The 23,120-nt window shown below is 35.2% G+C and overlaps 2 protein-coding genes across 4 annotated transcripts in view; one reads left to right on the plus strand and one right to left on the minus strand.

The window, feature by feature from the left end:
- Window positions 1-17,538, plus strand: part of SERINC1 (serine incorporator 1) — a 33,014-nt gene extending 15,476 nt beyond the window's left edge. The window contains exons 2-10 of the mRNA XM_036871408.1: window positions 1,009-1,170; window positions 4,419-4,588; window positions 9,405-9,484; window positions 9,742-9,879; window positions 11,588-11,757; window positions 11,863-11,953; window positions 13,513-13,657; window positions 13,773-14,003; window positions 15,937-17,538. Of these exons, the coding sequence (XP_036727303.1) occupies window positions 1,009-1,170; window positions 4,419-4,588; window positions 9,405-9,484; window positions 9,742-9,879; window positions 11,588-11,757; window positions 11,863-11,953; window positions 13,513-13,657; window positions 13,773-14,003; window positions 15,937-16,072 (1,323 nt within the window). The 3' untranslated portion in view covers window positions 16,073-17,538. The remainder of the gene's footprint in view (window positions 1-1,008; window positions 1,171-4,418; window positions 4,589-9,404; window positions 9,485-9,741; window positions 9,880-11,587; window positions 11,758-11,862; window positions 11,954-13,512; window positions 13,658-13,772; window positions 14,004-15,936) is intronic.
- Window positions 17,539-19,930: 2,392 nt separating this feature from the next.
- Window positions 19,931-23,120, minus strand: part of HSF2 (heat shock transcription factor 2) — a 38,015-nt gene continuing 34,825 nt past the window's right edge. The window contains exon 12 of one of the 3 annotated variants that reach the window (XM_036871680.1): window positions 19,931-22,964. In XM_036871680.1, coding sequence (XP_036727575.1) covers window positions 22,672-22,964 — 293 coding nt within the window. In that variant the 3' untranslated portion in view covers window positions 19,931-22,671. Of the gene's footprint in view, window positions 23,020-23,120 lie in introns of all 3 variants that reach the window. The other 2 variants (XM_036871679.1, XM_036871682.1) reach the window with 2 other exon arrangements.

The raw sequence follows: 23,120 nt of genomic DNA on the forward strand, positions 1-23,120 counted from the left end.
GTTTCTTCTCAGCCTTGCAATCCTCCTTTTCAACTTGTTCTATTCTTTTCATTTTGAGCTCTCCTTTTTGCTTCAGATATACCAATTTTAGGCAATTTCCTCTTCTTACTGAGTTATATTTTATTTCAGATTGGATTTTTCAAATGCCTTTTTTTTTTGTCTGAGGGGGCATGTTTGCTTATTTTTATGTTTTGCTAAAGTGTGTTTGCATTATTTCCACGACATTTATTTTTATCTTACTGAAGTTTAGTGTAAGTGGTTCTTATCCTACCTTATATTGGTTACTATAGTGTGTCTGACTTCTACAATACTCCCTTCCTGTGGTATCTGATGGTCTGGTGGAGCTCAGCCTAGATTATGTTCAATTCTTTTGAGGATACTTTTCATTTTGCCTTTCTTGAGATATTGTTAAGTTCCCTTACTAGTATTCGCTTCTCCTGCTGAGGGAGATATTCTATTCCCCTAGGATATACTACTAGTTTAGTGTGGAGTTCTGTTAGACAATGCTAGCTAGCCCCACTTGTTCACTTATCCTGTTTCAGCTGATTCTAATAGAAAATTTTACTGTTATCAGTACCACCAAGTCAGAAGAGGGAAAAGATAAGGATACCAATTCACTTCTTTTCCTCCTCTGGCGTATCTGAGAAATATCAGACTTTTGTGAATTCACCAGCATGATTTCTGGGGTTAAAAGGCAGGAGTTGGAGATCAGCTTGTAATTATGAATATTCCATTCCTTTTCTCAGCTAAACTTTGGTTGCTGCTGCTGGGTTTTTTTCCCCTTTTGTTTTAACTGAGTTTACTCATTTTGCTTGATATAAAGGGCAAGCTTTACTTTGCTTCAGTTTTACCCAGAAGTTACTAAATTTTATAGTTTATAAATAATGCATGTGAACCAAATTTCTTGGTAATTACTTTAGCTTCAATCCTTTCTTTTTTGAGTAGATAGAATGTAAATTTTCACTGTATCATTTTAAACTATACTGATTTTTAATGTTCTTTTTCCAGATACCATGTTTGTGTGGCAGTGCCCCATGTTTGCTGTGCCGATGCTGTCCTAGTGGAAACAACTCCACTGTAACTAGGTTGATCTATGCACTTTTTTTGCTTGTTGGAGTGTGTGTAGCTTGTGTAATGTTGATACCTGGAATGGAAGAACAACTAAATAAGGTTAGTTTTCTTTTTTTTTTTAAATGATTAACTGAACCTTTAGTATGTATATGCATAAAACTGCTTCTTGTGTATTGGAAACAGAATACTGGAAAAAGGAAGAATACTTAATCCCAGTTTTAGTAGTTCATGATCATTTAGGAAAGACAAACAGTGAAAGGCAGTTTATTAAAATTCTTTGATGATAGGGCAGAAAATGTGTTGTGTTAATATGAGGAAATCGGTAATTCTAACCAGGGAAATGTCGGAATCACTGTGGGTCTCATGGAAAAAGGGACATTGTAAGAATCAGTAAATTTTTGTATGCAGAAATTGAAAAATAGGAAGCAGAATGAGGATAAAAGCTTTTTGAGCTAAGTGTGTACGCCTTAGGAAGATTGATCTGAGAATTAGGATAGAAGGCAGCAGTTAAGTATGGCGGCTGTTGGAATGGTGTAATCAAGAAAGGCATAGAGGGCCTGAAATAATTCTCTGAATGTAGAATTGACTGAATCTGGATTTAAATATTGGCAGTGATAGAATAATAAATAATAACCAGGTTCTGATCCTAGATAACTGAGAGGAAACTGTTGCTGTTAACTCAGGAAAAACAAGAAAGAAAAGGTGTTTTATTAAACTTTTTTTTTCCCCCAGGGAGTCAGGTTGTGCAAAGAGATGGGGAAAATATAATCTAGTATATAATATTGTTGGCTTGTGGGTACTGCACTACATTGTGTGTGTGTGTGTCCAGCAGGAAGTAAAAAATTTGGGTGTGTAACTCATAAAAGAAATCAGAGATAGAGATGAAATTCAAACTATGGCAGCATATGCTGAAGAAGACCATTTGGAGTGAGGAGAGCTAGAGCTTTGACAAAAGCTCTTAAGGGAGTTGGTGGAAAAAAGGGAACCTCTGAAGGAACAGTGAAAAAAGAGAACCAAGAACCTGTTTAGTAGGCCTTAGGAACAGAGTCTTAAGAATGACAGCATAATGTCTGTGTGAAAAAAGTAAAGGAGTGTGAGGATTAAGAAGTAGCCTTGGGATTTGACAGCCAGTATATGTCTAGTGTCTTGAAAAAGCATTTATAGAGTGCTGGCCTAGAAGGATTGGGAGGGAGGGTTAGATGGCTATGAGGAAATGTATCCAATGAGAATAGACTGCTGATTTAAGGAGTTTTGTAATGCAGATAGTAAGTCTTAGAGGGAGGCTGAATTAAAGAAGTTTTTAGGCTGGGGAGATTTAATTATTTGTATTTTGAGAATAGTCATAAGGGATCTAACCTGTGAGAGAGAATGTGATCAAGAGAAGGCATATAGAAGTTACTTTTCCTCCAAGGAAAAATGAATGATAATAGAAAATTTGAGGTTGAGAGAGTGTTCATGTCAGATAACCTCCATTTTAAACCACAGTTGTCTGCTTAGGGCTGACTTTGGGGTAAGGAAAAATAGTGTAAGTTTGGGAAATGAGCTTATTACAGTTTGAAAGTAGCATTGCACATGGCATATGTAGATGCTCAGTTAATGTTACTCAAGTCCTTGGTATAAGCAGAAGACGTTCATATGGTTTTTGTTATGGATCCAGTTGACTGTTGTTATGAATGGTTTAGTTGATAGATGATAGTTTGTAACCCCCAATATTTCTGCTTCTCTGCTTTCTGAAGGTCATCAGAGAATTGCATTTCCTAGAGTGCTTGTGATATGTAGGGTCATGTCTCTAGTACTGGTCAGTGAGTTATGAGTAGAAGTGATAAACATCACCCTCTACTTGCTAATGCAGATTCTCCTTTCTTTTCTCTCACAACCTGTATATCATTTGAGATGGTGGCTTCTCTGGCAGCCTGGATTCTTTTAGTTGACTACTTAGAACCAACCATGTACATGTACGTGAGCAAGAAATACATCTTTGCTGTTTAAGCCACCTATATTTGGAGGTTGTTACTGTAGCAACTTAACCTGACTAATATAGGTGATTGAATTAAAACTTAATGATGGGAATTAGCCAGGTGGTGTGCTGCTCTCATTTAAGGGCATGGGATAATTAAGGGTGCTAGTGAGTACATGTTGCAAGTGAGTATGGGTAAGTACATACTGCCATAATTGTTAAACTAAGTTGGGAAAGTAGGGTTCAAGTGAGACCAAGAAAGAGCTTATAGATTGTACAGGAACTAGCAAAAAGGAAGTAGCACCTGCATTAACTTATATATAATTTTAGGTTCTTGATTTTAAAGGCACACATTAACAGTTGTATGTTGGCATATTGGTTTACTTTAACGTTTCTGGAGGCAGTAATTCACTCTGATATATGTGAATAGTGTATCTACTCCCATTTGTTTCAATTAAAAATATTTTAAAAATACTTTCTGGTACTCTGATTCCAGTGTGATTTTCTGAAATGGTCATCAGTCTTTTTTAAGATTTCAAGTTAAAAAATAAAAATACAGCCAGCCATTTTGCTGTTAATCCAAATCCATCCATTATCAGAAATAACACTTGTAGAATGAGGGACCTGAACTCAAAATGCCATCATTGTTTTCTTTAGTATTTAGAAACTGATTTAGTTACTCTGTGATTCTTTACACTTTTATTGATTGTATTTTTCTCTTATACATGTGATTAGTATATCCCAGTGGAATGCAAGTTTTAAAAAAAACTTAGAATTAAGTCTGCAAGTTAAAATAAGCATCCAGGGCTTCCCTGGTGGCGCAGTGGTTGGGAGTCTGCCTGCTGGTGCGGGGGACGCGGGTTCGAGCCCTGGTCTGGGGGGATCCCACATGCCGCGGAGCGGCTGGGCCCGTGAGCCACAGCTACTGAGCCTGCGCGTCTGGAGCCTGTGCCCCGCAGCGGGAGGGGCCGCGGTGGTGAGAGGCCCGCGCACCGCGATGAAGAGCGGTCCCCGCACCGCGGTGAAGAGTGGCCCCCGCTTGCCTCAACTAGGGAAAGCCCTCGCATGAACCGAAGACCCAACACAACCAAAAATAAAAAAATAAAAACAGCTTAGGACCAAAACAAATCATTAAAAAAAAAAAAAAAAAAAAAAAAAAAAAATAAGCATCCACTTTAGGATTGACATTTGTAGCTTATCTGGTGCTCACATAAAGTAAAAAAAGAGTTACACTTCTGTCTTATGAAAATGTGTAGACTTACCTTGATTACATTTCAGCATAAACTGTAAAGTGAACTTCAATTTTCTAAACCTTAAACTATTTGATTACACAGAATTTTCATTTTTTCTTGAAAAAATTCTGGATCACAAATTCTTGTTTTGTTTTCAGATTCCTGGATTTTGTGAGAATGAGAAAGGAGTGGTCCCTTGTAATATTCTGGTTGGCTATAAAGCTGTATACCGTTTGTGCTTTGGCTTGGCTATGTTCTACCTTCTCCTATCTCTGTTAATGATCAAAGTGAAGAGCAGCAGTGATCCTAGAGCTGCAGTACACAATGGGTAAGGTTTTTAATAAACGTCAATATAAAGTCTGGATAGTCTCTTCTCAGTAATTTTGAGTCTGTCTAAAGAAAGTTTAAAGTGAAATAAACTTGAACAATCTGCAGAATTATTTTATTCATGAATGACAAGGTAAGAAAATCCTCTTGTCTCTACTAGAGAATGTGTTGGAATTTGGAAATATTAAGTAGTAGCCTTGGGTCATTTATTGGTATAGTCTCTGCATAATGTTTAATAAAGTTGACCCTTGTGAACAACGCAGGTTTGAACTGTGCAGGTCCACTTATACGCAGATTTTTTTCAACAGTAAATACTACAGTGTACTACACAATCCATGTTGATCTCTAGTTGGTTGAATTCACAGATGAGGAACCTCGGATACAGAGGGCCGACTATAAGTTATACATGGATTTTCAACCATGCAGAGAGTTGGCACCCCTAACTCCAGCATTGTTCAAGGGTCAACTGTATTTTCATCCTAAAGAGGAAGATTTATCATATCTGTGACTAATAATGAGGAGCTTATTCCTCCTTCTCCTCTTAGCTTTTTGTAGGCCAATCTCACTACATAAAACTGAACTCAGTTCCTAAGACATACAGTGAAGCCAAAATGAAAAACTTTATTCCTTTGAAACAAGGTGATTGATTGATTTTCTAAATGGTTATACTGAACAACCTAGAAACTTCAGGGTCCCTTTTATCAGTCTCCCTTAATATAGAGCACTACTTCTCACACTCAATTTTGAATGTTTTGAATTTTATCACTGTTTTTTCCCCCCCATAAATTAAAAAATTTTTTTGGAATATTTGCTATCGCTTATCTATTAACATGCTACCAAAGACAGGAAGAATGAACAAGTGAAATATAAATATTAATGAAAAAAGATGTGCTGTGCCAGGTTGATTTGATTTTGTTTATTTTGTTCCCTTAGTCATTGGTTGTTTTAATTTTTTAATTTTAATTTTTTTTGCACTCTTAAAACATCTTTACTAAATGTGTTTTTAAACACTTCTCAAAGTGCATTACAGGATGGCTATCACAGTCATTTCATGAGATAACATTCTTCTCAAAGCATGCACTAAGCACTCATGTCACTGTTAATGTTTTTTTTTAAATTGAGATATAATTGATATATAACATCGTGTTAGGTTTAAAGTGTACAAAGTGCTAATTTCATACTTTTATATATTACAATATGATTACCATCATAGTATTAGCTAACACCTCTATCACATCACGTAATTATTATTTCGTAGTTGTGACGAGAACAGTTAAGATCTAGTCTCTTAGAAGCTTTAAAGTACATTTTTCTTTTTCAGATTCCACATATTGGTAATATCATAAATCTTTGTTTTTCTTTGTCTGGCTTATCTCACTTAGCATAATGCCCTCAAGGTCCACCCATGTTGTTGCAAATGACAGGATTTCCTTCTTTCTCATGGCTGAATAATATTCCATTGTGTATATATACTACAGTTTCTTTATTCATCTGTTGACAGATACTTAAGGTTGTTTTTATATCTTGCCAATTATGAATAATTCTGCAATAAACATGGATGTGCAGATATCGTTTCAGTACCCTATTTTCACTTTCTTTGGATATATATGTAGAAGTGGGATTGCTGGATTGTATGGTAGTTCCACTTTTATTTTTTTTGAGGAACCTTCATACTGTTTTCCATAGTGGCTGAACTAGTGTACATTCCCCCTAACAGTGCATAAGGGTTCCCATTTCACCACATTCTTACCAACACTTGTTATTTCTTGTCATCATGATAGCCATTCTAATAGGTCTGAGGTGGTGATATCTCATAATGGTTTTGATTTACATTTCTCTGATGATTAGTGATGTTGAGCACCTTTTCATATGCCTGTTGGCCATTTGTATGCCGCCTTTGGAAAAATATTTAGTTCCTCTGTCCATTTTTTAATTGGATTGTTTGTTTTTTAATGAGTTGTATGAGTTCTTTATATATATTTGATATTAACCATTTTTTGATACATGGTTTGCAAATATTTTCTCCTATTCTGTAGGTTGTCTTTTCATTTTGTTGATTGTTCCTTTTGCTTTGCAGAAGCTTGTTAGTTTGATGTAGTCCCACTTGTTTGATTTTACTTTTGTTGCTTGTACTTTTGCTGTCTCATCCAAAAACTCATTGCCAAGACTAATGTTGTGGAGTTTCTTCCTTACTTTCTTCTTCCCAGTATCAGCATCTTTCTAGTATTGATATCTTTTATGGTATCAGGTCTTAAATGTTTAAGTCTTTAATCCATTTTGAGTTAATTTTGTGAGTCGTGTAATAAAGGAGTCCATTTTCATTTTTCTGTGGTTACCCAGTTTTCCGAAGACTGTTGAAGAGACTCCTTTCCCCATTGAGTGTTCTTGACTCCCTTGTCAAATATTCGTTGATCCAAAATGGAAGGGTTTATTACTAAGCTCTCTCTATTCTATTCCATTGGTCTATGTGTCTTCTTTTATGGTACTACTGTTTTACTTACTGTAGCTTTGTAGTATAGTTTGAAATCAGTAAGGGTGATATTTCCAGCTTTGTCCTTCTCATGACTGATTTGGCTATTTGGGGTCTTTTGTAGTTACATAACAAATTTTAGGATTGTTTTTTCTATTTTTTTTGTAAGTGGCATTGAAATTTTTATAGGGAGTACTTTGAATCTATAGGTGGCTTTGGGTAGTATGGACATTTTAACTATTCTTCAGATCCACAAACACAAGTTATCTTTCCATTTGTTTGTGTCTTTTTCAGTTTTTTTTAAAAATTCATCCAGCCACTGTGCCTTTTGGTTGGTGAATTCATTACATTTACATTTAGCGTAATTATTGATATGAAGGACTTACTGATGTCATCTTACTCATTGCTGTCTGGCTGTTTCGTATTTCCATAATTTCTTTTTTCTTTGTTAACGCCTATGTAAATTGGTGATTTTCTTTGTAAATTGGTGGTATGGTCTGCTTCCCTATTTTCTGTAAATCTAGTTTAGGTTTTTGCTTTGTGGCTACCATGAGGCTTACATAAAACATCTTACAGATAAAACAGCCCATTTTAAGCTGATAGCAACTTCAGTTGCATACAAAAGACCTACCCATTTTACCCATTTACTCTTTTTTTTTTTGATATCACAATTTATCTCTTTTTATATTGTGTATTTATTAACCAATTATAATAGCTATTGTTTTTTAATACTCTCTTTAATCTTTATACTACAGTTACATAGTTAACACACCATCCTATTAAAGAATTAGATTCTTCTAAATCTGTGTATTTCCATTTACCAGTGTGTTGTATACTTTTGTATGTTTTCGTGTCACTAATTTAGTGTCTTTTCGTTTCAGCTTGAAGAATTCCTTTCACCATTTTTTACAAGACAAGTTTAGTGGTGGTGAATTCTTTGGATTTTGACTGGGAAAATCTTTATTTCTCCTTCGTATCTGAAGGATAACTTTGCTGGACAGAGTAATCTTGGCTGGCATGTTTTTCCTTTCAACACTTTGAGTATGTCTCTTAAAGTCATTCTACTCTCTCTTGGCCTATACAGTTTTCTACTGAGAAATCCACTGAGAGCCTGATGGAAATGACTTTGTAGATTACAATCTTTTTTTCATCTGGCTGCTTTTAGGATTCTCTCATGTTCTTTGATTTTTGACAGTTTTCATTATATAATATGGCTTAAAAGGTTTGTTTGCATTGAGCTGATAGTGTGATCTATTAGCTTTGTGAACTTGGATGTCCAGATTTAGGAAGTTCTCAGCTATTATGTCTTTAAATAAACTTTCTGCCCCCTTCTTCCTCTCTTCTCCTTCTGGAACCCAATCATTCTAATATTTGAATTCCATAGATTACTGAGGCTTTCTTCCCTCTTTTTCATTTTTTTCTCTGTTCACCCCTGATTGGGTTATATCAAAATTCCTGTCCGCTTTTTCTGTCTTCCATTTGATCTGCCCTTCTGCAGATCTCTATTGTATTTTTTTCATGTCTTTTGTTGAATTCTTCAGCTCCAGAGTATGTTTGGTTCTTTTTTATGATTTCTGTCTCTTTGTTAAATTTCTCATTTTATTCATATATTTTTTTCCTGGTTTTTGTTGAATTATCTTTGTGTTTTCTTATAGCTCATTGAGTTTTCTCAAAACAGCTGTTTTGAATTCTTTACCTGCTAGACTGCAAGATTTTATGCCTTTGTGCTCAATTATTGCAGGATTATTGTTTTCTTTTGGTGGTGAAATGTTTTCTTGATTCTTCATGTTCCTTGTAGTTTTGCATTGCTGCTTCCACATTTGAAGTAGCAGATGCCTCAAATCTCTACCAGTTGTCTTCAGGTAAGTTTATTGATCCTGTTATATCTAGGGTTCTCTCTGACTCTGAACACCTGCTTCTCACTTCTTGCTCCTTTCTGTGGCAGAATTCTTAAGCTTTTATGTCTTCTCTGGTTCTTTCAACTCATCTGGCTAGCTAGTGGAAATCTGTTTTCCAGGCATTTATTGTGTGTTTTCAAAACTATTCATTTGTACAGTGTACCTTATTTACACTTTTCATGTACACCAATTATAATAGCTATTGGTGTAATGTAAAATAAACCTGTGAAATGAAACTAATATTCTCATTTTATCATAATGAATTAAAACTGTCCTAAAATAGTTTACATGATATTCTTCACTTCTCGTTTTCAGGATATCCTCAGAAAAAATAGAATAGTCACATAAAGTGTAGCTGTTCTTTAAGAATAGCTCTTCAAAGATTTCATATGTGAAATTACTTGTTGAATTAATATTTATTAATAAAAAATTATTTCTTTTTGTTTTAGATTCTGGTTCTTTAAATTTGCTGCAGCAGTTGCAATTATTATTGGGGCCTTCTTCATTCCAGAAGGAACTTTTACGACTGGTAAGAAATCTTTTTTTTTTTCTTTGTGTGATGTTGATATTTTATAAGGAAATTGAAATAATTGTTGCCTGGAACTGTAACTATTTGTTTTGTTTTTTCCTTTTCCTCCCCCCCCCCCCCCCCCCCCCCCGGTTGGCAAAATCAAGGCATTTATGTAAAATTTTATTTTTTCCTTTTGTGTATTGATTGTGAAAATGAAATAATGAAAAGTGAACCAGTCACTCATTTGTGGTTTTTTGCTTTTTTTTTCCTTTCAGTGTGGTTTTACGTAGGCATGGCAGGTGCCTTTTGCTTCATTCTCATACAGCTAGTCTTACTCATTGATTTTGCCCATTCGTGGAATGAATCATGGGTTGAAAAAATGGAAGAAGGGAACTCAAGATGTTGGTATGCAGGTAAGCTTTTTGTCTTACAGAACATCTTCAAGATAGTTGAACTTTGAAAGTGAGAACAGATATGTAGACTATGGGAAAATCACGATTTTTATGGTATAATTTTCTGTGAGGAGGTTTTTAGCTTAATTTTGTGAGTGGCATCTTATCACATTATATCAGCAACTTTACTTGTAGAGAGAGTTTTTGACATGTCAACTAGGAACATACCCAAGAACCAGGAAATAATCCAGAAGACCATGAATGGCTAAAATAGAAGTTCCAAAGCCTATTGCTGAATGCATGTATATTTTACAGCCTAATTTCCTGGGAAGCCTACAGAAGGTTAAAAGTAAAAATATTAAAGGGACAAGGACTGCTAGAAATAGATGAACAAACAGTGGTACAATTCTTAAACATCAGCAAGCAGGGAAAATAAAAAAGCAACTCTGAAACATTTTGCCTAAGTGCAAAGAATGCCCTTATGTGTAACTAACACCTAAGGGAATTTTTACAGTAGTGTATTTAATGTTTATAATGATGAGCTTGAGTCCTGTGGTTATACTCTAAAACAGGGATCAAAATTCAGATGCTTACAACAGGTAACAAAAATGAGGGAGGAGAACCAGGTTTAAGTGCATTTTCAATCCTTTTGCTAATAGAAGGGACTGTGATGAATTGGAGAATGTAAAGGCCTTTATCTAAAATGCATATAGCTACTGCTCGGTTCCATCTAGTAGTTGCCTTGTGGAAATGTGAACCCAGTGTTGCTTAATTTTTCTGATTTTTCCAAAAGAAGCCATAAATCTGGATTTTTATGTGAAATGATCTGAGTTTCAGCTTAAAAAAAAGAACAATTTTTTTTTTTTTAATCAGAATGAAAGCTAAATCCAGCATGTCTGCTAGCTTCATATTTTCTCTCATACAACTAGTTTGTGGTATTTGATCTCAGTGGTTAAAATAAAGGGTTTGGTGTTCAAAGAAATGAGCTTTGGTCATTTGGAAAATTTACTTATATAGAATATCTCATTTTTTAATGTTAAATCTAGTGTAAGAGTTTCTGCTTTGTTCCCTACTATATCCCTAGGGCCTTTGTAGGTACTCAGTAAATATCTGTTTGATGGATCCCCTGTCAGTGAGGCACATCGACATAAATACATGTATATTAAGCATACATTAGCACAGAAACTAAAACGTGTGTGTGTGCTAGAAGAAGCTTAGGTTGTCTTACTAAATAATAATGACTTACTCTTGAATAATTTTTTTTTTTTTTAAGATTTTAGTTGATGAGGAAAAGCATTGTTTTGCAGGCTTAGCATTAACAAAATAATTTTCTTAATGCCCTTGTTTACAACTGAATGATTATCATTCTTTAAAAACCTTAATATTCTCCTCCTAGTTATTTTTCTGTATTTTGAAAATAATGGCTAATACATCTGAATGTGTTTTGGAAACTCTATGTAAATATTACTATAAATGAAGATCATATTAGTATGTTATTGTCCTTGAAAACACATCATCATAATGAGCTATATGTTAAGACTATAAAATTCTTAATGTGATAAAGCTCAGAATATCTTTACCTACTTATATAGCCTGTGTAATGCTGACACAATGTTAGTTGCTTAAAGTAATATTTTTGAATAAAATAAGATTGCTTGTAAAATGAGCCGTATGCCTAATTCCTAATATTAGTGATAAAATCTAATTGTCCAATGTATTTCTTTCACAGCTTTGTTATCAGCTACAGCTCTGAATTATCTGCTGTCTTTAGTTGCTATCGTCCTATTTTTTGTTTACTATACTCATCCAGCCAGTTGTGCAGAAAATAAAGCGTTCATCAGTGTCAACATGCTCCTCTGCCTTGGTGCTTCTGTAATGTCTATACTGCCAAAGATCCAAGTAAGCTTGGATTAGTTCATTAATTTTTATGAAGCTTCTATTTTTTAAGTTTTTCTAAATCTTGAAGGATAACAATATTTTTCTGTTTTGCTTGTTTTTTTGTAGGAATCACAACCAAGATCTGGTTTGTTACAGTCTTCAGTAATTACAGTCTACACAATGTATTTGACATGGTCTGCTATGACTAATGAACCAGGTATGTTCGTTTGCCTGGATTTGTTTCTTTTTAATGAATCCTACAGCTTTTCGTTTTTCAAAGATGGTCATTTTGTAAAATTAAGCTTACAGAGAAATGAAGAGAATGGGAATAATACTATTTTCATCTTTGATGTATTGCTATATTTTTTCACTTAGTTTCTTCTTTCACTAGCAAAACTATAAGAAATTATATGAAAATTATAAGAAATATACCTCATTTGTACAGTGCATATGATAGTATATGTAGAAAGAAATAAGAGCTGTTAAAATGTTTGTTGATTCTACTGTGAATAGTTTTTTTCACTTATTATTTTTTGTCTGTGATTACCTTAAAAGTGAATATGATTGGTCTTTGTAATCTTTTTATAGGCCAGTTTTATTGCATTCTGTGGGAGTAGAAGCCCGTATATGTCATTTGTGGTGAAACAAATTAGAAATAATTACAGTCGATCCTTGAACAACAGAGTTTTGAACTGCACAGGTCCACTTATCCATGGATTTTTTTCAAATATATGTACTGCATTACTACACGATCTGCAGATATGAATGGCTGGATATGGAGGCCAGCCATAAAATTATATGCAGATTTTCGACTGTGTGAGGGGGTTGGTGCCCCTCATCCACTTGTTGTTCAAGAGTCAACTGTACTATTTTTTGAAAAGGAAAAAAATGGTCTCTCTTCCTCAGAATAAAGAAAAATTATAAAATATGTTTTCTGAATCTTATATTTCATTGAGTTTATAAATTTCATAGGTGCTTTATCACTAGTTGGAGAAAATGTTTTTGTTTTTTTTTTAGTATACTAGAGAAAGATTCCTTATATTTGTCCAGGTAAGTGTCTAGAAAAAAACTAATAGTTAGGGATTATCCTTATATGAATGGCTTAAGGATAAAAATCATTTTTCATTGATAAGGTGGCAATTGACATATCTGGCTTTGTGGGAGGAAAACATATGTGGGACACTTAAGTGAATACCAACCCCATTTAAATTCTTTATTTACGGGAGTCAAGAAGCCGAATAAGCATTAGGTCATTATGCCTTATTTGCTCATTTCCACAAACTATTTGCTAAAATTCTAGTAACTGATTTTATGTATAAACTATATAACAATGTAGTTTGACAAATTGATAATAACAATAGTCATTTTATAAAGTTTATCTCACAGTTTGTAATAGAAAAGCCAGTGCATTTTAGTTTAGAATATCTGAATTTTATTCTTGACTCTACTTGAGCTTTACTATGCTTTAGAGAGGTCATCTAAATTTCACCAGTTTCCTGATCAACAAGAAGCTTAATGTCTCAGCTCCTGCATGAGGTTGAAAATGAAATTGTTTTCCAAGCACGTCTATAAAATTAGCACTATAAAATTTTTATAAAAAGGTGTCTATAAATAAATATAAGTTGTCTTAAAGTATTTTTTTGTTATGTTTGTGCCTTTTTCTAACAAAATGTTTTGAATTTGCAAGAGTATAAGAGTTAAAAAGAACTACATTGTGCTCTGAAAAAATTTTTATACTATTCTAACATTTTAATTTGACCTTAATTTACATTATAGAAACAGAATGCAACCCAAGTCTACTGAGCATAATTGGATACAATACAACAAGCACTGTCCCAAAGGAGGGGCAGTCTGTACAGTGGTGGCATGCTCAAGGAATTATTGGACTAATCCTCTTTTTACTGTGTGTGTTTTATTCAAGGTAAGAAAAGTTATGGATTTTCTTTTTTAAAAAAGAAGTCCAGCTATCATTCATATATGAATCTTTAAATTCCCCTTTTTTTTCCTTCTCTCTTTCTAAACTGTCTTCCATGCAGCATCCGTACTTCAAACAATAGTCAGGTTAATAAACTGACTCTAACAAGTGATGAATCAACATTAATAGAAGATGGTGGAGCCAGAAGTGACGGATCACTGGAGGACAGAGATGATGTTCACCGAGCTATAGATAATGAAAGGGATGGTGTCACTTACAGTTACTCCTTCTTTCACTTTATGCTTTTCCTGGCTTCGCTTTATATCATGATGACCCTTACCAACTGGTACAGGTACTTATATTTCATGAAAACTTTGCATGTGGAAACTGATGGCTTTTTTGTGATTCCATTGTTAAATGTGGTATGGAGTACTTTTTAATCCTCCAATATATTTCAAAATTTACAACTAAATGAATAGTGAGATCAGTTTCAGAAATGCAGGCTTTATTTCCTTGCTTCAGCAATAACAGTCATTGAAATATTTCCAAATCTTGAAGAGACTGAGATAAAGTTTCATGAAACTAACACATTGCTTAGGGAAATACATGTTGACAGTTGATCAAACACAGTGCTTGCTTTTCTTTTTAATACTAACCAGTTCCCAACATAGTACAATAAAAAGATACGTTTCTTCTGTTTTGTTCAAACTTTGTCATTAAAATCTTTGAAGATTTCAAAATTGAGGTGCGAATACATTAACATAGATGGATTCTTAGAATTCTTCAAAACTAATTTGTTTTTTTATCACTTCAAAACTAATAAATCTTTTTCTGTTAGTTGGAAGATAGCGGTTTATATTTTGTTTTTAAAAATTCTAATTTTGGGACTTCCTTGGTGGCACAGTGGTTAAGAATCCGCCTGCCAATGCAGGGGACACGGGTTCGAGCCCTGGTCTGGGAAGATCCCACATGCCGCGGAGCAACTAAGCCTGTGAGCCACAACTCCTGAGCCTGTGCCTAGAGCCCATGCTCTGCAACAAAAGAAGCCACTGCAATGAGAAGCCCGCGCACCGCAGCGAAGAGTAGCCCCCTCCTCACCGCAACTAGAGAAAGCCCATGCACACAGCAACAAACACCCAGTGCAGACAAAAATAAATAAATAAATTAAAAAAAAAATTATGATTTTGTCCAAAGGATTACTGGAAGATTTAAGATTCAAGTTGAACTATATGGTTAGGGCAGTTCTATTTTTAATAATTTTTAATGCATAATATCCTTAAGTTTGTAAGAGGGCTTTGAATACCAGCAAAACATGTAGAGAAAAGATTATTCTTTGCTTTATTTCTTTGAGAGCAGCCTCTACCAGCATTTATTATTGAAAAATACATATATTTAAAAATTCCTACACTGCAGCTTCTTAAGGTATAAGAACCCAAATAGTTCTCAGTAATTCACAGCTTTGGCTGTCAGGTTAATAGTAAATGTTAAGATTAGATGAAAAATATTTTTGGTATGTTTCATCAACATAAAAATCAGCTAACTTTGGGATGTATTTCCTTCCCAGTTTCTTAAATCTGAGAAGGTGGAAGGGGTTCCCATATACACTCTGAACAGATTATATTCTTTATTTATCTATTTATTTATTTATTTATGGCTGTGCTGGGTCTTCGTTTCTGTGCGAGGGCTTTCTCTAGTTGTGGCAAGTGGGGGCTGCTCCTCATCGCGATGCGCAGACCTCTCAGTGTCTCGGCCTCTCCTGTTGCGGAGCACAGGCTCCAGACGCGCAGGCTCAGCAGTCGTGGCTCACGGGCCCAGTTGCTCCGTGGCATGTGGGATCTTCCCAGACCAGGGCTCGAACCCGTGTCCCCTGCATTGGCAGGCAGATTCTCAACCACTGCGCCACCAGGGAAGCCCCAGATTATATTCTTTATACAGTTTAGAATTGCTAAGTCTTTATGTTATAATGTCTTACTTATCTAGAGGTCACACTTCCATTTCTCTATCTCGTAATTAGTGAGCCAGAAAAACATATTCTCTGAGTATTATCTACAAGAGCTATTTCAGAGGCCTATGTCCTCTACTCCTTTAAAGGAAATTGATTTTTTTTTATCTTCACATTAGCTATCAAAGTGTGTGGAAAAGCAAGGCAACAGATAATTAGTCCAGCAACTGTATATCTGTTATCACAAATTATTTACAAAGAATATTTCTGAAGTAATGAAGCCTGATGGCTTGATGACCGATATTCCAACCTCTCTCCCCTTTTTGTTTTCCTTAAATTTTAGGTATGAGCCTTCTCGTGAGATGAAAAGTCAGTGGACAGCTGTCTGGGTGAAAATCTCTTCTAGTTGGATTGGCATTGTGCTGTATGTTTGGACACTGGTGGCACCACTTGTTCTTACAAATCGTGATTTTGACTGAACGGGACTTCTGGCATGAAAGTCTCACTTTGATCATCACTTATTTGAAATTAACAGTATTCCCAACTTTCGTAAAGTTGCGTATATGTGTGCTTCCCATGTAACTTCTCCAGTGTTCTGGCATGAATTAGATTTTACCGCTTGCCATTTTATTCATTATAGTCTTGCCAAGCACATTGATAGGTGTTTTAGATTGAAGCAGAGTTTTGAGTATGTTGGTGGTGGTAAGTTAGGAGAAGTGGACATTGTTAGGTTTATCCTTTGCTCAGTACCTGTGAAAAGAATAAAAACAAAACTGCTTGACAGTTTGATTTTTAAATTGTTAGAACTTAAGCTGTTTTAGAAAAATACGAAAAGAAATGTATGGCTGCCTTCTGAAATATTTGATGCCTTGCCCTACAGGATACTGCAGAGAACATGGCTATCCTAAAATTGTATAAACAAGTCAGTTAAATGCCAGTTTTCTAAAAAATCTTTTCAGATTTTTCCCTTGATATGAAGAGAAGGAACTTACACAGGTATGGAGTGTTTGATTGACAACAGTGTAGCTTATGGTGGAGATTGAGACACAGAGCTTTCAAAGAAAGATTGCTGGTGGTGGGTACTAAATTGAATACCCAAGTTGGTTTGTAATGATTCCTGGGTAGGGATGGCCTTCCTTACTTACATAGTGAACTTTGTTTTGGTCATTATAAACACATGCAGATGTGTTAAAATGTGTTCAGTGGGTTCAGTGGAGTGGTTAGGAACTCTGAAGGATTTAGACAAAGGTCTTGAAAAGGATAATCATGGGTTAGAAGGAGGCTGAAAATCACTTGGAAATTTCATTTTGAAAATCAGAGTTGATAAACTTTTGACAGAACAGGAAGAAACTGCAAAATAGGCTTCAGTAGACAAAGTCTAATTTAGTTTTCTCATTTAAAAAATGAAGAAACTGAAGCATAGGCTTAAACACAGCTAACCAGTGGCAAAGCTGGGAAATCCCAAGTCTGTCAAAACAACTGGCATTCTTTCTGGCATTCAAAAATAATTACTATTCAAATATATGCATAATAGATTTTACACCTTGTGAGTGGTGGATAATTTATGTGATGTGAGTTGCTGGTGTCCAGCATGCCTTCTACACACAGACAGGCCAGGAGAATGATGGACTGCTGTAAACTCCTGCTTACAGTATACTATACAGTTCAAAAGATGCTTTTGTATTTGCTGCCATCCAATTGAAATATATAGGTTATTATAATCTTTCAACCTGAAAATCAAGCAGTATCAGTGTTAATTTAGGTAGAAACTCTTAGGTACCTGTGTCATTAGTGTCTTAATGAATCTTAAAATCTACATTTGCTTCTTTTAAGATATTTATTAATGTGAATGAAGTGTAACAATTTAATTTCCCACCTGTGTTGATATTGTGTTCATTTCAAATGGCTGTGTTCTATCTTTAAATAAATGAATTCAGAGAAAGTGTGTGGAGTATTAATTCTTTAGCAGTTCGAATTTAGGTAGTACAATATTCAGATCTACATTCTTCGTGTGTATTAAAGAACGTGACACTAAGGGTTAACTGACCATTTTCTGTACTGAAAAACTGAATTGTTTTTAAGGTGATAATTCACCCTTTTGGTCCTCTGTAAGAAACTCCTGAGTGGATCTCAAAGGTAATTCAAGTGGTGTTCTCCTAAAGAAACTTCAGGAGGGAGACCAGTTAAGTTTGGAGAATATTTTTAATTCATTTGATTGATTGATAGATATTCTACACTTGCTGTGTCCTCCAGGCATTTTTTCCCTGAGTGGCCAACTGATGCTTCTTTCTCTGACAATTTAGATAGTATTAAAAAAAAAATAATAAAATGCTCTATTCCATAACAATGAAATACCAGGAAGAGAAATTAAAGAAACAATCCCATTTACCTTTGCATCAAAAAGAATAAAATACCTAGAAATAAACCTACCTAAGGAGGCAAAAGACCTGTACTCTGAAAACTTAAGATGCAGATGAGGGAAACTGAAGACAACACAAACAGATGGAAAGATATACCATGTTCTTGGCTTGGAAGACTCAGTATTAAAATGACAATACTACCCACAGTAACCTACAGATTCAATGCAATCCCTATCATATTGCCAATGGCATTCTTCACAGAACTGGAACAAAAAAATTTTTAATTTGTATGGAAACACAGAAAGCCCCAAATAATAGCCAAAACAATCTTGAAAAAGAAAACTGGAGCTGGAGGAATCACGTTCCCTGATTTCAGACTATACTACAAAGCTACAGTAATCAAAGCAGTAATGGCACTGGGACAAAAAAACACATAGATCAATGGAACAGGATAGAAAGCCTGGAAATAAACCCACACACTTGTGGACAATCTATGACAAAGGCAAGAATATACAATGGAGAAAAGACAGTCTTCAGTAAGTGGTGCTGGGAAAACTGGACAGCTACATGTAAAAGAATGAAATTAGAACGTTGTTTAATACCATATACAAAAATAAAATGGATTAAAGACCTAATGTAAGACCGGATACTATAAAACTCCTAGAGGAAAACATAGGCAAAACACTCTGACATAAATTGCAGCACTTTTTTTTTGGACCCGTCTCCTAGAGTAATGGAAATAAAAGTAAATGAATGTGACCTAATTAAACTTAAAAGCTTTTGCACAGCAAAGGAAACCATAAAAGACAAACTGCAGAATGGCAGAAACTATTTGCAAATGATGCTACTGACATGGGATTAATTTCCAAAATATACAAACAGCTCATACAGCTTAATATTAAAAAAAAAACCCAATCAAAAAATGGGCAGAAGACCTAAATAGACAACTTGTCACTATTTGGCCATTGTTACACCCTTTTTAGTACTGTCCTGTTCCAGAGAGACAGACCAATAGGGTATGTGTTTGTGTGTGTGTGTGTGTGTACAAATTACAGAGGCTGACTGGGCTGCTTGGGTTGGTTTTGAGACTGCACAAGAGGTATTACAGCAGCTTTGGGCTCAATTTAGTAAGTCAAGGTTAATATCAGCAGTGAAAAATCAGGTTGATGATAGCATTTACCTTTCATGTGTTGAAAGTGGCACTTCACTTCTATGATCTTTCCCAAAACTCATAATCCCAGTCTAATGGGAAGAAACATCAGGTAAACCCAAATTGGGGGGCACTACAAAATATGCCAGTATGACTCAGAATTGTCAAGGTCTAGCTTATTTGTATTGTAGTTAGTCTGTTTGAAACCAATTCCCTGAAATTTGACTTGCTTTATGGCCTAATATGCAACTGATTCTCAAAATATTTCATGTATACTTGATATTTCAATTAGGCTCTAATTGTCAAATGTAGCATTTTATGTATGTTCATCATGTGTCATTTTCCCAGTCTGTGGACCTTTTGTTCTCACACTTCAGCCTCTTAAGCTCCTGAGTATATACCATCCCTATGAAACACACAGTGACACACCCTAAAAGAACACTTAACTCTAAGTCACAGGCTCTCCTATGGGCCTACTTGTATCCCACTGAGGCAAAAGAAGCTTGGAGGTGGGATGAAGATGAGGGGTACCCTCTAAAGTATTCATACTATGCTATTTGTTTTCCAAACAGCACACAGACTCTGCTGTAAACACAAGTTAGGTTACTTTTAAAGGAATCAGTTTCCAGATCTTCAATTTCCATGCTTACATTTTCCTAAAGTTGATGTGCCTGAAAAGATGCCTCAGGACAAGGCATCATCCCTCTTAACAATTACTCTTTTCACATTTGACAAAGGATATATAATACCTCTTAATTCATTCTGAATCTTAATACCAAGGCACTTTGGATAAAATCGCTAAACACAGAAGTAGAGACAATTTTAAATATTGGTAAGAGAACGACACTGGTTTAAAAAATCCTGAGGTGATTTTTATTTCTTTTCTTTCAATGAAATTGAATCAGGATGATCTAATGAAATTACTCGCTAATAAATTTTAAAATACTTAGTGAATTCTGAAGGACTTCAAATAATTGAGTGACACTGCTGTAACAAAATCCCTTCTATTCTCTTTTTTGTATTATAAAAGTTTCTTAGGACTTTATAGAAACAAAAAAAATTGATGCTCTTATTATATTGATATAAACTTACCCCCAGATAATAAAACATTTGGGGGAAAAAAGATCCCTGAGATCTGTGCACCCCACAAAAAGATGTATTTCTGGTAAAATTTTACTTTGTATGTTTAACAGTTCATCAAAATTTGGACTATATTCTGTTAGTGAACACTAAAATCTCTAACAGATCAGTCCCCCAAAATTCAGAGGCAGAACATAATGAAGGTTTGTCTCCCCCCACCCCACCTGAAGTCTAAATGAATATCCAGGATTGATGGGGGTGGCTCTCCTCTAAGCGGCGATTCAGGAAGCCAGGTTTCTTCCTTCTCGTGTGTATACTTGGAAGCCACATACTCCTCTGCATCAAGCTAGTAGACGGGTAAAAAGGTGAGGAGGGTTGCATGGGGGAGATGTTCACAGACCAGACCTGCAAGTTCTGAACATCACTTTTCCTGATTTATTAGAATTCAATTACATAGCTACCCTGTTTACAAAGGTGGAAATAATCTAACTGCATGATAGGAAATGGTTCAGCAATCAGTTAACAGTCTCTGCCACATACGTTTATACTGTTTTGATCAACTGTGTATTTATAATCGGAGACAAACTTTAATGCTTAGAATCTTAAGGTTACAGGACGCAATTTCAAATTTAGTTGCAGAGAAGTGCAACAATTATTTTCAATGTATGACTGTCACGCATAATAAAAGTAGGATAAAACTCTTTGGAGGAAGTGGAATGGATGATGAAGAACATCAAATCACTATGGCATTTAGATTCTTTCAGATACATTTAAAAGCACATAACAACTATTTTTTAAAATGGCAGTATTAACAATATCCTAAATTCTTCCCGAATACTTAAGATGAAAAAATTTAAATGTCACCTTAAAAAGTACTATGAGGTATAAGGTTTTCAAAATTATTTTTTAAATACTTCTCAAGTTATCCCCAAAGGAGAAGCAACTTAATCATATCCCACAGTGAGGAAGGGAAGCGAAAAAGAGAAAGTCTCTGAAGCTCTCTTCTCCTCAGTCTCTAAGCTCTTCGCACCTTAACAATCTCTAAGAAAGTGACCTCTAAAGCTTACGCAGAAAACTGTTCTGGGTTCTTAAATTAGTTCACCAAGATCCCATTGTCAGAGCCAAGTATTTTAGGATCTGCTAAGGAAGGGTTTCTTATCCCTCTGTGCTATGCTTTATTTGAAATTTTACATCACAGTAAGAGAAGTTCCAAGATACTGAGAGACTATAACCAACAGGAAGGCCATCTTTGCAATTCCTCATCAAGCAGCCCTATAAAATATTCAGATGCTAGCTCACTGCTTTCAGTCCTCTGCTTGAAGGTACAATTCTTCAAGTGATAGTGCCCTGGCCTTGGATTAAGTCTCTCTAATTCTTCTGAGCAAGTGTTCCAAAGGAAAGAAGTGATTTAACTGTTTCTCTTATCTTCTCTCAGGGCAAAAATTATAGGCCCTTGGCATCCAGTGATAATGTTCTTTACCTAATTTGGGACAATTGGAAGCATACTTTTCTCAGTTCTTTAATAGCAACATAGAAAGCAAGCCAGCATAATTTTTAAATTTGGAGGCATTGTATTTCTTCCTTGTTGCAATACACAGTCTCTCCTCTGAGATGAGGCACAAAGATCTTGGTATGACTCATATTAAGAATAATGGACAACAGATAAAGTTTACAGTTTAAGTCTGTCTACTTCCTATGAAAAGGAAAAACTGTCACATGGATGTCACCTCCAAAGAAGACACATAACAGACACTAGTACGCAACATTCATTATATTTATTTTACTAAATAGTATGCTTCAAAAAAACACAAACAAACCCGAAAACTTTTACTTAAAACTAGTCCAGTGAGGTGGATGGGCTGACACCATCCCATCCCCTTTTTCTATGTATATGGGGCTGCAACTGCATCAGACAGCAAGCACTCAAGTGTATGTTGCCTTTCCTGTTGAACATGAATGAACTTCTCTGAACCAAGAGAGACAAATGAAGTTTTACAAGATACAGGCACTTTATGTTCCCAGTTTTATAAAGAAGCCAAGTGAAAAATACTTAATAAAAGCAACTGGAACAGAGGAAGCTTTAGGAGTTCTACCATTAGTTATAGTGACTTACACTCAATGCAAACAAGACAGCATCAACAAGTAAAACAAACAAACAAAAAGTTTAACTGGGGTTAATGAACATACACGTAAAAAACAAATCCAATTTGCTGTAATTGGAGAAAAATGGCCATTTGAATCCAACTTAAAGATATGCCAATACTGTGATTTAACGCATCAAATCTTATGTACCTACGTAGCTGAGTAACATCTGAAAGCTTTGCAAGAGTGTGTGGTTAGTGAGAAAAGCAAAAGGTGCTTTTGATTCCACAGTATCTGATTAAACGAAACAAAGCAATTTACAAAAAAAAAGTACCAAATGATACTTTAAAATAAATAGTTCATCATTTTGATGAATATATACACGTAGAGTCCACTTCTTGGGGATTTAGCTATCTAAAAGTGGCATATCACTATCCAGAGGTGCAGGAGCAAGTTCACATAAATAAAACAGTGTGGCTTCACTAGCTTCAGCTTCAGTCAATGGCTCCAGGCGAACAAGCTTACTTTGGGTTGGTTCTGGGTCCAAGCTGCTGTCCAGAAGCTCATCAACTTCTATGGGTTTATCTACAGAGGACATAACTTCTGATGATGCTGTACTCCCCTGTTCAACAGTAGAAGCAGGGCTCCCATCGAGGAATGCAAGAAGTGGAAAGGCAGTGTACTGTATAAGCTGCTTATCTATAACAAAGATAAGAAGACTGGTCTTTTATCACCAGCTTATATAGAGTTCAAGCTATATGGTGGAAAAAACAGAAGCAGATGTGCATATGCGGCAATCATTACCCTTATATAGCCAAACAAGAAATATCACACTTTGTGTCAGTAAATTTAAAA

The sequence above is a fragment of the Balaenoptera musculus genome, chromosome 12 (assembly GCF_009873245.2).
Source record: "Balaenoptera musculus isolate JJ_BM4_2016_0621 chromosome 12, mBalMus1.pri.v3, whole genome shotgun sequence".
Classification (NCBI taxonomy): Eukaryota; Metazoa; Chordata; class Mammalia; order Artiodactyla; family Balaenopteridae; genus Balaenoptera; species Balaenoptera musculus.